Below are 12,569 nucleotides of genomic sequence, written 5' to 3'. Positions count from 1 at the left end.
ATTATGAATAATGTTGCTATGAACATTCATGCACAAGTTTCTGTGTGGACATGCTTTTTCTCATGAATTCCACCTAGGAGTAGAATGGCTGGGTCGTACAGTAACTATGTTTTTAACTTTTTGAGGTACCACCAGACTATTTTCCAAAATGACAAATCATTCAATATTCCCAGCAGTAATGTATCAAAATTCCACACATCCTTATCAACACTTATTATTATGTCTTTTTGATTCTAGGCATCCTAGTGGGTGTGAAGTGGTATCTCACTCTGATTTTTATTTTCATTTCCCTGATGATTAAGGATGTTGAGCATCTTTTCACGTGTTTATGGGCCATTTGTACGTCTTCCTTGGAGAAATGTATACACTGATCCTTTGTCCATTTTTATTTTTTATTTTATTTAATGATTTTTTAAATAGTAGGTTTTATTTTTTTAGTTAAATATTTATTTATTTGTCTGCTCTGGGTCTTGCGGCATGAGGGATCTTTGTTGCAGCATGCGGAATCTCTAGTTGAGGCATGCTTGTGGGATCTAGTTCCCTGACTAGGGATTGAACCTTGGCCCCTTGCATTGGGAGCGTGGAGTCTTAGCCACTGGACCACCAGGGAAGTCCCTTTGCCCATTTTTAAATTGAGTTATTTGTCCTTTTATTGTTAAGTTGTCAGGGTAGTGTATATATATTGGATAAAAGTCCCTTATCAGATATATCATTTGCAAAAAATGTTTCCCCATTCTTTTCACTTTTTTTTTTTTAAGAATTTATTGTACGTGAAATAAAACACATGTCGCATACCCTTTAACTTCATCACCATTTTAAGTTCACGTTTCTGAGGCATCAGATATATTCACCTTCTCGTGGAGCCATCACCATCATCCCTAGAACTTTTCATCTTGTAAACCCAAAATTCCGCAACCATGAAATTCTCACTCCCCATCCCCTCCCACTGCCCCTGGCACCAACATCCACTTCCGGTCCCTGAGTTGTTGACTCCAGAGCCCCCATTGGGTGGAATCCTGCAGTGTTTGCTGCAGGGTCATTTTGGAAGAGCTGACTTGCAGTCTGAAGCTCTGCCTGTTTGCACCTAAAGAATCTGCATTTAGGGAGAAAGTGTATGAAGAAGGGGGTGTACAAGGGACAAGGGTGTCTGGGGTGACTTTTCACTTTTCTGATGGTCTCCTTTGAAACACAAAAGTTTTACATTTTTATTATGGGACTGTACTGTTCTTTAAATAATATAATTCAATTTAATGTGGCATTTTTGTGTAGCAAACTTAATGAAGTCTTAAAGGCTGGAGAAGAAGTTTCCATCATAGCAGTGAAAGCAGCCTCAAATTTCACATGGGACACCCCTCCTCTGGGCTCCCTTCAACCAACTTTTTGGGTTCCTCCTCCCATTCATTCTCATCCACCCTGTCTCCCATCAACGCTGGATTCCAACCTCTTCTGCAAATCAGAGTGATTTGGGTCTGTCAAGTTCCTGCCACCGAACTTCACCCCAGCTCCATCAGTGCTCAGAAGAAACGAAGGACTTTCTCTCCCGTCATTTTTATTGTCCTCCTGGTGGGGCTGACAAGCTCTTCAAATACAAGTTTCCTCCTCCTCATACTTCACGAGGATCCTAACAGAGGCCCAGATGGCTTTCTGGTGGCCTTGAATTCTCAGGTCCCAGGCTGGTTGAAGACACCTGACTGTCATCCTCCTACTGGTCTGCTGCTCGTGACCAAGGTGGGCAACATCCCCACTGGCCTCAGCTCTGGGCAGCACTGTGGGGCCGCTGAAGCTGGGTACCAACCAAAAAAGTGGCCGCTAAGTGACTCCACACATGGGGGGTGGACCTCTCTCAACCAAGGCCATCAGCTGGGCTTTGTAGACAACAGGAAGGGGTTGGCCCCTGGGAGAGAGAACATGGCAGAGACACAGAGATGACAGCCGCTGGCCCAGCTCCCTTGCCCAGCAGGGCCACCCCTACCCCAGCTTGTTCAAATGCAGATTCATGGCCCCAGCCCTAGAGTGAGCATTCAGAGTGAGGGCATGGAATCTGCATTTTTAAGTTTAGTGGGTCATTCTGCTGTGGAATATTCCAAAAGCATAGTTGCAGAGGCACTGATTTAGATCCTGAATTCTGTGGAGAGTGGGCGGGGGGGAGGTTGCAGGGTGGTCAGTGAGGTGGCCCAGGTTCCACCCACTCATCACCCAGGAAGGCTGAGGAGCCAGTGACCCTGGACTGAGAGGGGACCAGTCCACTGTCTTTCCACCAGCATTGAGCTGTCGGAGCCAAGCAGTTCAGAAGGAGGTGGCAGGCTCAGGTGTGGAGGTGGGGAGAGGTGTTTTAGGGACAGGATGGTGTCCTATTGAACGTAGGCATTTCTGGTGCCAGCGTGGTGACCAGAAAGAAGTCCACTGGGGCGGGATTCTGGAGTATCATCCATGTGGCCACTGATGTCACCCAGAACTTGGGACACTGGTGCTCAGGGGTGGTCTCAGGGCTGGGTTTGGGGTCCCCACCAATATGGCTTGACTGGGACTTCATGGAAGCTGGACAGGGTGAGAAACGTCAGAGCAGCAGGTGGAGAGCCGGCCTGGGGTTCAGCGTCCCGGGCAGGCCTGTCCTGTAAAGACCCGAACAGCTTGGGACAGCTGCTGTTGCCAGGCGGGTCCAGGGCTGCAGGGAGTCAGCCGGCTGAGCTCCGGGAAAGGCTAGGTATTCCGGGAAAAGAAGAGTCCTGCGGGGTCGAAGCCAGGCCGGAGTCCGGGTTGCCAGGGGAGGGGGAGGAGAGAACTAGGAGGCCAAACACGTGGGTTATTCAGTGCCAGGGCTAGTCCTGTCACCACCCCTTGGCCTTCCCTGGGCTTAACTCCACCCGCATCCGCCCAGCTGCATCCTCGCTGAGCTCCGCCCCCGGGGACAGAGGGCCCGCGGTGGGAGATCCGGTCCCTTCCGTGTGGTGGGCGGTCACCCCTCAGCGGGAGGCGAAGCCCCCCACCAGCAGGGGCAGCAGGGACAGCAGGGGGGGCACGGACGGCCGCCCTGCCGCCTGACTGATCTCGCACTGACAGTCGCAGGCTCCTGGCTTAAGGGTCGCTTTGGGGGGTCTGGGGGCGGGGCAGTCCAGAAACTTAGGGCCCATTGGTTGGGGGGAGTCCTGCTCGGCTTTGACGCTGCCCTTGCGGAAGCGCCAGTAGTGGGCGCCCTTGAAGAAGTAGGTGTCACCTGCGGGGAGGGAGCAGATGCTTCAGGGGCTGGTCCAGGCCTGCCCCTCCCCCCTCCCCCCGTGCGGCTTCTCTCCCCAGGGCTCTCCAAACCCCCGGGACGTCCTCTAGCTCCCCATCCCTCGGCCTCTCCCCGCGGGCGCTCTCTCCCACCTGTGTTGCTGACGGTGACGTCGTCGGGGGCGTGCGGTGCCCCCTCCCAGAGGCTCAGGTCGCGCGGGTAGCCGGGGTCCGGGCGCGCTGCCGCCTCGTCGTACCGCCAGTACCGCCTGCCCCGGATCAGGTAGGTCTTCCCGTTCAGCGGCCAAGAAAACACGGCGTCCACCTCCTCCCCCGGGGGCAGCCCCAGCTCCGTGAGCGGCCGCGCGGCGCCCTCCAGCTGCCGGTCCTGGAACACCCAGAACTGCGGACCTGAGTGGGTGGGAGGGAGGGGCAGGTGAGCGGCGCTGCGCGTGTCCGGAGCCAGCCACGCCTCGCGCCCCACTCACCGCTGAAGAGAAGGATCCGGCCGTCCGGATGCCGGGCGTAGGCGGCCTGGATGACCTTCACCTGGGCCGGCAGCCCCTCCCAGAAGCGGTGGAGCCGGGCGGGCCGGGGGGACACCAGCTGTCCCGAGGGCTGGAGGCGCCAGAACCATGGGCCTACAGGGGAAGAAGGGGTGGGCATGTGGGCGTGAGATGAGACGGCAGGAGGTCTCCCCCCCCGCCCCCCCCCCCGCTCAGTGTGTGGCTCGAACACAGCGCTAGGTTTCCCCTCCCACCGCAGGGTGGGCAGGTCCATCTGAAAATCAAGGCTGCAGTGGCTCTAGGGTGACCGGCTGGTCCAGGGCTTTCCCCTTTTTAGCACTGAAAGTCCCGCATCCCTGCGAACCTCACAGCCCCGGCGGGTCACTCTAAGTGGGTAGGAAGCCAACTATATGGGGTCGGGGAGGTCCGAAGTCACTTACCTTTGAAGAAGAAAGTTTCGCCTCGGATGTTGGCGATGGCGTCAAAATGGCCATCACATCGATCAGGAACGGGTTGGTAGGGGCTGGGTAGGAAAAGTGAGGTGAACAGAGAGGGTTGGGGGACCCCTCTCCCTTTACTTAACCTGGACGGCATCCTACAAGGCAGGGACTCTTACCTGCCCATCTCGTGGAGAAGGACCCTGAGGTTAGGGAGCTCACCCAAGGCCTCACAGCAGGAGGGATACTCACCTGTCCGGGGGCAGGGCAGGGGGTGGGGGAGGAGGAGCCAGGGGTTTCCTTGTGGGCTTGTCAAGTGGGGTTTGGGGTGCTTTCCCTGTGGAGAAACCGTTAGAGAGCGGTGAGTCCCCTGACCCTGCTGCAGAGGCTACCCGGCGAGCGCCCATCGCTCCTTGTACCGTAGAGCTGTTGCAGGCCTTCGAGGTCGTCCTGGGACAGGCGGTACTCGGTGGGGTTGCCCACCGGGCCCTGGTAAAAGGGCCTCATGATGGAGTCGGGCGCTGAGGAGTGGCCCAGGCCCAAGGCGTGGCCAAACTCATGAACAGCCACGGCAAACAGGTCCGTCCCCTCGCCATCTGGGGAGGGAGGGAGAATGGGCTGGAGCTGTGCCCCACCCCGACCCCTAGCACTCCCAGGCCCCGGGGAATGGGGCCTTCTGCTGGGCAGAAACAGCCAGGAGACCCTCAGAGGTGGCCATGGCCTCCTCTACCCAGACACCCGCCCCCCACCCCCAGCCATTTTATCCTTCCTCTCTGCATTCACTTATTTGGTAAATGTTCTTGAGTAGCCTTGTTTGGCAGTGCTACATACCGGGGTGCCGGTCTGAAAAGACCCACAGAGCAGGTTGGGGGAAGAGCAGGAGGAAACAGTGTGGATAGAGGAAGGAGCAGCTTTACACTGATGAAGCCCCTTCCCCCAAGAAGGCAACATACAGAAACATTCTGGGGGAATCAGGAGCCTCAGGGTGTGTGCAGTTCTCTTAAGGGAGCCCCAGCCCTTGGAGTACCCTTCTTACAGCTCCAGTCTGTTGGCAGAGGCCCCCCACCCCTCCTCACCCTTCCCACTCCCACCCACGGGGAATGTTGGTCAGACTCCATGGCCCCACTCCCACCCCATGGTCCGCCGCCCCAGGTCCATCCCCCCCCCAGTGCCCACAACCCCTCAGTCCTCTATTTCCCCTCCCCCATCTCCCTCTCCCACAGCCTCCACCCCCACCCCCACCTCCCTGGGGTCCTCGCCTTCCCTCCCCACCACTGCAGACTTCATCCCTCTCAGAACACGAGGCTCCAGCAGGCACTCTCCAACCACAGCCTGCTAGCCCCGGCGCCCAGCCTCTCTGACCACAGAAGCCTCTTCCTTGGGGACACAGCCCAGGCGCCAGGACCGAGCTTATCCACACTCCCAGCTGCTGGCCAAACCCCAGCGCCTCATTGATTCCTGAGCCAGTGAGAGGCCAAGGAGGGACAGAGACAGCAAGAAAGGCAAGCAGCCCCGCCTGGAGGTACGGATTTCCCCAGATGTTGATCTACTTCATGGAAATTTCTAACTAGAGTGAGCAGTGTTGCATGTGGGTTTATTGGAAGTAACCTGGTGAACTGAAAAGCAAATTTCTCTCCACCCCTCAAGGCCACTAGGCGAGAATCTAAGGATGAAATGAGGGCTTCCCTGGTGGCGCAGTGGTTGAGAATCTGCCTGCTAATGCAGGGGACACGGGTTCGAGCCCTGGTCTGGGAGGATCCCACATGCCGCGGAGCAACTAGGCCCGTGAGCCACAACTACTGAGCCTGCGCGTCTGGAGCCTGTGCTCCGCAACAGGAGAGGCCGCGACAGTGAGAGGCCCGCGCACCGCGATGAAGAGTGGCGCCCACTTGCCGCAACTAGAGGAAGCCCTCGCACAGAAACGAAGACCCAACACAGCCAAAAAAATAAATAAATAAATAAATAATAATTTTAAAAGGTGCTAATAATTAAAAAAAAAAAAAAAAAAGAAATGAGTGAGTCATAAGCAGAGTAGCAAACACTTGTCCACATTTACTTTTCACAAACCTCTATCTCCTATCCCCATTTTACAAGTAGGAAACTGAGGCACAGAGAGGTCAAGTTAAATGACAGAGCTGGTACCCTGGCTGTGCTGTCCTGCAGCTCAGCAGTGATTTCAGATGTCTTGGTCAAACTCATAAGTACTGATGAATTCCCATGTTGACTGTGGATTTTCTCATTGCACTGAGTGCTTTTTCTAAGAAATTGGAGGACGTTTGGTGTCTTAATTAGGTAGATCCTTTTCATATCTCACCACTCCCCCCCACCCCGCCTTGCCTCTCCTTTGGCCGCACCCCTTTCTTGCACCCTTCTCACGCTATTCAGCTGGGGAAATTACACAACCATGCAGATCCAGCCACATGAGACTTCCGGTGCCCATCTCTGGGGGTCCTCGGCACCTCCTCTCATCCTTGCCCACAGCCTCAGCAGGCAGCTCCTTTGCTCTCTCCTCTCAGCTTCAATTCCAGACTTATAGCCCCTTCAGCCGCTACCCAGCCCCAGCCCCAGCTCCCAACTCTTAGATGACAAATGCTGACAAATGCATTTCCTATTTCATCAAGACAGGCCGCTGATGTAATCTGTAACTTCCTGTGCATCGGGCACAGAGCTTCATCTCCCCCAGCTCACCTCCTGCCTCTTGCCGTGCCCTGGGCGGAGGTCCTTGCTTCGCTCACCTCCTCCAGGACAAGGACAATGCCCCACCCATCCGTTCATCACTGCATTCATGCATGCATGCATCCAGCTGTCCCTCCATCCATCCGTGTGTCCGTTCATCCATCCATTTATCCATCCATTAATCCATGATCCATGCACCCATGCCCCACCCCTTTCTTTCTATTGGCTCATCCACTGTCCCTGAGTGCTCAAGACTCCCTCATCCTAAGACACCCCCTGGACCTGTCTGCCCCCCATCCATATCCCTTCTCCCTCCGCAACAAGTTCTTTGGTCAGTGGTCTGAACTCAGCCTTCAGTTCCTCAGCTCCTCTCATGCTTCTGTGGTCTAGATTCTCCCGGCACCCACCAAGCCTGTGGGCACTAAGGTCACTTTGTCCCCAGAAGGCCAGATCCAGGCGTAAGTAACTTACTGGATGATTTGCTGCCCTGCTCACTCCTGTCCACTTCCTCCTTTGCTTTTGTTCTTGGTCACCTTTCAGCCTGGTTTTTCTCCATTTCCTTTCATTCCTCCTTCCCTGCCACCCTCCTCTTAATTGTGGGACGCCCCACAGCTCTGAACTTGATCTTCACATTCTACATTCTGCTGGAACCTTACCCCCAAGTACTGCCAACTCTCAAATCTGCCACCAGACCCAGCTCATAGCAGCTGGCAGTGAACAGACTGCCCTGTGCTGAGAGCTGTAGGTGAATTATTCGTCTAACCTGCAAGCCCATGGGACCAGCACATACTATTATTATCCCCATTTCTCAGATGAGGAAACTGAGCACATTGAGGTCAAGTAACTGATACATGCAGCAGGCAGAGGAACGCTGGCTCAAGTTCCACTTCAACCCGGAGATCTTAAATGCTGCATTACACAGCCTCCCTATGGTGGATTTGTCTATCTATGCTATCTGCACCTCACCCAAATCCTCTACAGAGCCTGTGTGCCCATCCTCCGCCGCCCCCTTCCCCAGGAAATGGCTCTCCCTCCTGGCCCAGCCTCCCCTTCCCCGAGCAGTCTGCAGCCAGTGGCTGATCGATGTGGGGGCGGGGGGGGGGGGTGGCTGGACGAGCTGGGCCCCCTTCCTCCAGGCAGAACCAACCCTGTGGCATTATTTATGCTCCAGTGTTCCCTGCGGGGTCAGGCTCCTGTCCAGCTGAGACCACATCCTTGCTTGGCTTCTTTCCCCAATCCTCTCCTGCTTCCCTTTCCCCTGAGAACATGCCCCCAAAAACTGCTTGCACAAGAATTTTCCTCGCAAGCTCCAGTTCTGGGGAACCTGACCTAAGTTGGAAGAATCCAAATTCTAGTGCAAGATACCCGACCACTAACGCACCACCTGCACTGACCAGCCAACCAGCACTGCAGGCACACGTCCCAACCTGAACTCACCCCTGCCTTCCCGAGTCTGCTCCTCCTCCTCCCCCACTTCCCACCTGCATTAACAGGACACCATCCTCCAGGGGCCTTGAGCCAGAAACCTGGCTGGTACCCAACCATCCTCACCCCCTTTGCCCCCAGAACCCAGTCAGATCCCAATCTTTGCCCATCCTGACTAGACTCCCCTCAGAGCTGCCCACTGCCCTCTGCCCCCACTCCCATCCCCCCCACCATCTCTCACCTGGACCCCAAGATAGCTTCCTGCCTCCCTGTCCCTATCTTGCCCCCCACGGCAGCCAGTGGTATTTCTAGAATGCAAAACCTTCCACAGCTCCCACTGCCTTCAGAATCCTATCATCCAGACCCCGCCATGTGCTGTCCAAGACCCCTCGTGGTGTGAGACCTGCCCTCCAGCCTCTGCAGTCCCCTCCCAACACCATATTTTTGCCTTCCAGCCCCAAATGTCCCAGGCTGTTTCTCCCCCCAGTGCTCCCACCCCTGACTCCCCTGGCCTCGGAGAGCTCACTGGCTTGTGCTTTCTTATGTGTCCCCTCTCCCCCACCCCCCACCCCCCCGCCCTGCATACGCCGGGAGAGTGGGACCTCGGGCACCAGTTGGCACTCAGTATATATGTGTGGAACAAACAAAGTCACCACTTCCAGGAAGTCCCCGGCACTCAAGAGCTTTGGATCAGCCTTCCTTTGAGCACCCCCAGGCTTGAGGACTTCCTCTGTTGTGATTCCCTGTGGTTGGGTCACCATGTGTAGCAATTGCCAGTTACTCTTCTGACTCAGCTGCTGGCAGAGCTGTGTTTTTGCCCCTTTAAGTCCTCAGCCCCACCTTGGAGCTGAGCATCTAACAGGACTCTGTGATGGGCAATTTTCTGTGTTAACTTGGCCAGACTATGGTGCCCCGATGCTTGATCAAACACCAGTCTAGATATTGTTGTGGAGGTTATTTTATAGACATGGATAACGTCTATATTCAATTGACAGTAAGTAGAGCAGATCACCCTCCATAGCGTGGGTGGGCCTCGTCTAATCAGTTGAAGGCATTAAGAACAAAAACAGGTTTCCTGGATAAGAAGGAATTCTGCCTCAAAGACTGCAACATAGAAATCCCGCCTGGGTTTCCAGCTGGCTTGTTCTGCAAATACGGGACTCAAAAGTGCACCATCAAGTCACCTGAATTTCCAGCTTGCAGGCCTGCCCTACAGATTTTGCGCTTACCAGCCTCTGCAATCCTATGAGCCAATTCCTCAAAATAAATCACTTTCTACACACACACACACATATCCGACTGGTTCTATTTCTCTGGAGAAGCCCAACTGATACAGCCTCCATAAATAAAGGTAATTTAAACTTAATTCTTAAGGACAGACAGATGTGGGGAGAGGATCTCTCAGAAGAAGGGAGATTGTACCTTTTGACCCAAAAGTCCAGGTCTCCTCATCATCGAAGTGAGTGTCCCCAGAGATGGAGTGCTCCCCAGGGAAGAAGGCATGGGCGAGGGTGCCCCCCTGCCCGTCGAAGGGGTAACTGTCCTGGTGATAGGCCCGCGCAAAGTCGATGAGGATGTCAGGCTCCATCAGGCCCTGAGAACCCACTTCCTGGAATTCGAGGCCTGACTCAACACCCCAGGTGGTCAAGGCATGGTGCATGAGGGTCCGCACTGTCTCCTGGCTCAGCACTGAGCCCTGGGGGAAGGAGTTTACCCTGGAAAGAGGAGGGGCGAGTGAGGGGGGCCGAGGAGAGAGAAGGCAGCCACTCACTCGAAGCTGGGTCAGGCAGGCCCAGGGTGGGAGAGGGCGCCAGGACCTACCTCCACGTCAGGGTTCGCTTCTTCCACACGCTGCCACTCAGAGCATACCGGCGGCGCCGCCTGACCAGCCCCGCCGCCCCCAGCACATCAGGCAGGGAGCAGCGGGGCTTATGCATGGTGGCCACTGTCACAGGGTCTGGGGGAGAGGTTGTGGCAGAGGGGGGTCACCAGTAGGCACCAGCTCACTTTCTCCATGGGGAAACTGAGTCTCATAGCGCTTCAAACACTTGCCCAAGGAGGCCCCACATCTTCGATTGGAACCCAGGCCATCTAATTCTGGAAGCCAGCTCATACCAGACTATGACACTGCCCTTCTGGGTAGTATCACCCTCTGCACGGCCCAGCATGGACTCAGAGTCTCAGGCCAGGATCTGGGCATCCTGCTTCCCTGAGCCCTGGCCACTGGCCTCTAGAGAAAGGAACCCTGGGGGTGCAGTGAGAACTCCTCTCTCGGAGGCTGGAACCCCCTGGGAGGTTGCCCATACCTCACACGCTAGCTCCCAAGTCCCCATCACATCCAGATAAAGTTGAAAGTCCCCAGGCCAGCTGGGTCTCTGGTCTCCTGTGGCAAGCCCCTCCTAGGTCAGATCTCCTGGAATCCCCTTTACCAGCTTGGCTCCATCCCCAGCCGTCCCCTCACTCCAAGTGAAGGTGGAGGTGAAAAAGAGCAGTTGAGCACATCCTGTTGCCAAAAGGGTCCTACCTCCCCTCGTAGCTGGACAGGACCCCTCCACCTCTCTCTTCCTTTCATTTAACCCAACAGATGAGCCTCTCAGCTCTACCTCCAAAAGATACACCCTGGATTCAGCTGCATCTCATCACATCGTTGCCTGAACACTACGTGCCTCCTTCCTGGTCTTCCCACCCTCCATTCTCCAGCAGTAAGCAGAGGAAGCTTAAAATTGCAAATCACATCAAGTTGCCTCTCTCCCTCAAACCTGCTCAGGGTTTCTTATCACACTTGAAATCAAACCAAAACACCTTTCACGGCCCCTGATCAGGCTCTTGTTTAGCTCATCAGTCCTCCTTTCATTACAGGCATGCAAGCCAGTGTCTGCCACAGGGCCTTTGCATTTGCCTGGGACAATCTTTTCCCACATCTTCCCATGGCTGTTTCCTCCTCTTTGTGTCCTACTAATTCTTCAAGTCATATGAGCTCCTCCCAACTCATATGACATCTTTCAGAGGGGCCTGCCCTTCCCAGACCAGCTGCCTGAATACCATTAGCATTTTATTTTCATCAGAACGCTCACAGTATCTGAAATTAGTTTGCATATTTCTGTTCTTGATCTGTGTGTGTCTCCCTCTAGAATGTTAGCTCCATGAAAGCAGGGACCTCATCTACCTTGTTCACCACTATACCAGCGGAGCCTGAAATGACCTCACATGTCATTTACCAAGAAGAGATTCCTGATAAATATTTACTGAAAGAGGAATATCTTAGGACCTCCGAGTTGGGACCTGAGGTCAGCATTTCATAGCGCCCGTGATTCAGATACACGGGAGGTTTAGAAACTGCGGTTGGTCGGGTGGGCAACAATGGTCAGGCTGGGTGCGGAGGCTGGGCTGGGGGAGGGGGGGGCCACATACCCAGGACGCCTGTCTCCGGCAGACCCGCAAACCTCTGCATGACCTTGATCGCATCCCGAAGCTTTGCAGGGCTCTGCAGCTGGGCCTGGGCAGGGTGAGGTGGCGGCAGGTAGCCATAGCGGGTCAGCCAGTCCTAGACCAGAGGAGGGAACGGGGGAAGCAGGAAAAGTCGAAGAGATGGGACTTTCCCTTCCCACCACCATCCTGGAAGCCCCGCCTCTCACCAGACATGGATAATCCAGAGTCCTCAGCCCCGGGTACTGGCCTGCTCCCCATCTCAAGGTACAGGCCCTCCAGCCCTGGGTTTGCCCTTGTTCATCTGTTCCCAAGAGTCCCCACCTCCCCACCCTAGCCCCTTTCCAGATTTCCAAATTCGGGTCCCAAACCTCCTGACGGATCCAATAATTCGGGTCCCCTGTCTCCATCCCCGGTCACTCTTTGGACATTGGAATCCGCCCCCAGCTTCCTCTGAACCCGGGAGTCCAGGCCCCGGCTTCCCTCTCCCAGCCCCCCTGCAGGTCCAGGAGCCCGCGAGCCCCGGCACTCACCACGCCCAGGCTCACGTCCTGCGCGGAGGGCTCCCGGGCGCGCGCGGGCGGCGGCAGCAGCGGGAGCAACAGCGCCAGGAGCCGGAGCATGGCGCGGTCCTGCCCTGGCGGCCGGCGGAGCTCGAGGGGCCCTGACCCGCGCCGCCCTGGGGATCCGGGGGAGGAGATCAGGGGCCCAGAGAGGCTCAGGGGACCCGGCGCGGGATGCGAGGAGTGGGCGAGGGGATGGGGGGCCGCTCGGGGATCCGGGACCCTGGGAGGCACGATGCGGGGGGCACAGGGGCGTCCAGCGGAGGGCCGGCAGAGTTGAGAGGGTGCGGGAAGGGGGCGGAAGCTCGGGCTCCGGGTCCGCG

At 55.9% G+C, this 12,569-nt stretch overlaps 1 protein-coding gene and 1 long non-coding RNA gene across 2 annotated transcripts; one reads left to right on the top strand and one right to left on the bottom strand.

Annotated features, from left to right (window-relative positions):
* Nucleotides 1–2,892: 2,892 nt before the first annotated feature.
* On the bottom strand, nucleotides 2,893–12,312 carry MMP25 (matrix metallopeptidase 25). The gene is made up of 10 exons (XM_061208713.1): nucleotides 12,217–12,312; nucleotides 11,669–11,801; nucleotides 10,079–10,214; nucleotides 9,680–9,972; nucleotides 4,576–4,752; nucleotides 4,409–4,493; nucleotides 4,160–4,242; nucleotides 3,702–3,854; nucleotides 3,367–3,624; nucleotides 2,893–3,214 (listed from the first exon to the last, which is right to left on the bottom strand). Exons 1-10 carry the CDS (start codon nucleotides 12,304–12,306, stop codon nucleotides 2,964–2,966), a joined length of 1,659 nt encoding a protein of 552 aa, XP_061064696.1. The 5' UTR covers nucleotides 12,307–12,312; the 3' UTR covers nucleotides 2,893–2,963.
* Nucleotides 3,359–5,913, top strand: LOC133103320 (uncharacterized). Its single transcript, XR_009703256.1, has 3 exons — nucleotides 3,359–3,496; nucleotides 5,488–5,678; nucleotides 5,804–5,913. It is a non-coding gene; the product is annotated as an uncharacterized LOC133103320 (long non-coding RNA).
* Nucleotides 12,313–12,569: the final 257 nt, after the last annotated feature.

Source organism: Eubalaena glacialis, chromosome 13 (assembly GCF_028564815.1).
Source record: "Eubalaena glacialis isolate mEubGla1 chromosome 13, mEubGla1.1.hap2.+ XY, whole genome shotgun sequence".
Classification (NCBI taxonomy): Eukaryota; Metazoa; Chordata; class Mammalia; order Artiodactyla; family Balaenidae; genus Eubalaena; species Eubalaena glacialis.
This window is presented reverse-complemented; position numbering and strand designations above follow the sequence as displayed.

Excerpts from the sequence above, each read along its gene's own strand:
- MMP25 (XM_061208713.1), bottom strand. The coding sequence starts at position 12,306 with ATGCTCCGGCTCCTGGCGCTGTTGCTCCCGCTGCTGCCGCCGCCCGCG. Across the intron at positions 4,753-9,679 it reads CTGGACTTTTGGGTCAAAAG|ATGGCGAGGGGACGGACCTG; the intron begins GTACAATCTCCC and ends CTCCCTCCCCAG. Across the intron at positions 4,243-4,408 it reads CCTGCCCTGCCCCCGGACAG|CCCCTACCAACCCGTTCCTG; the intron begins GTGAGTATCCCT and ends TTTCCTACCCAG.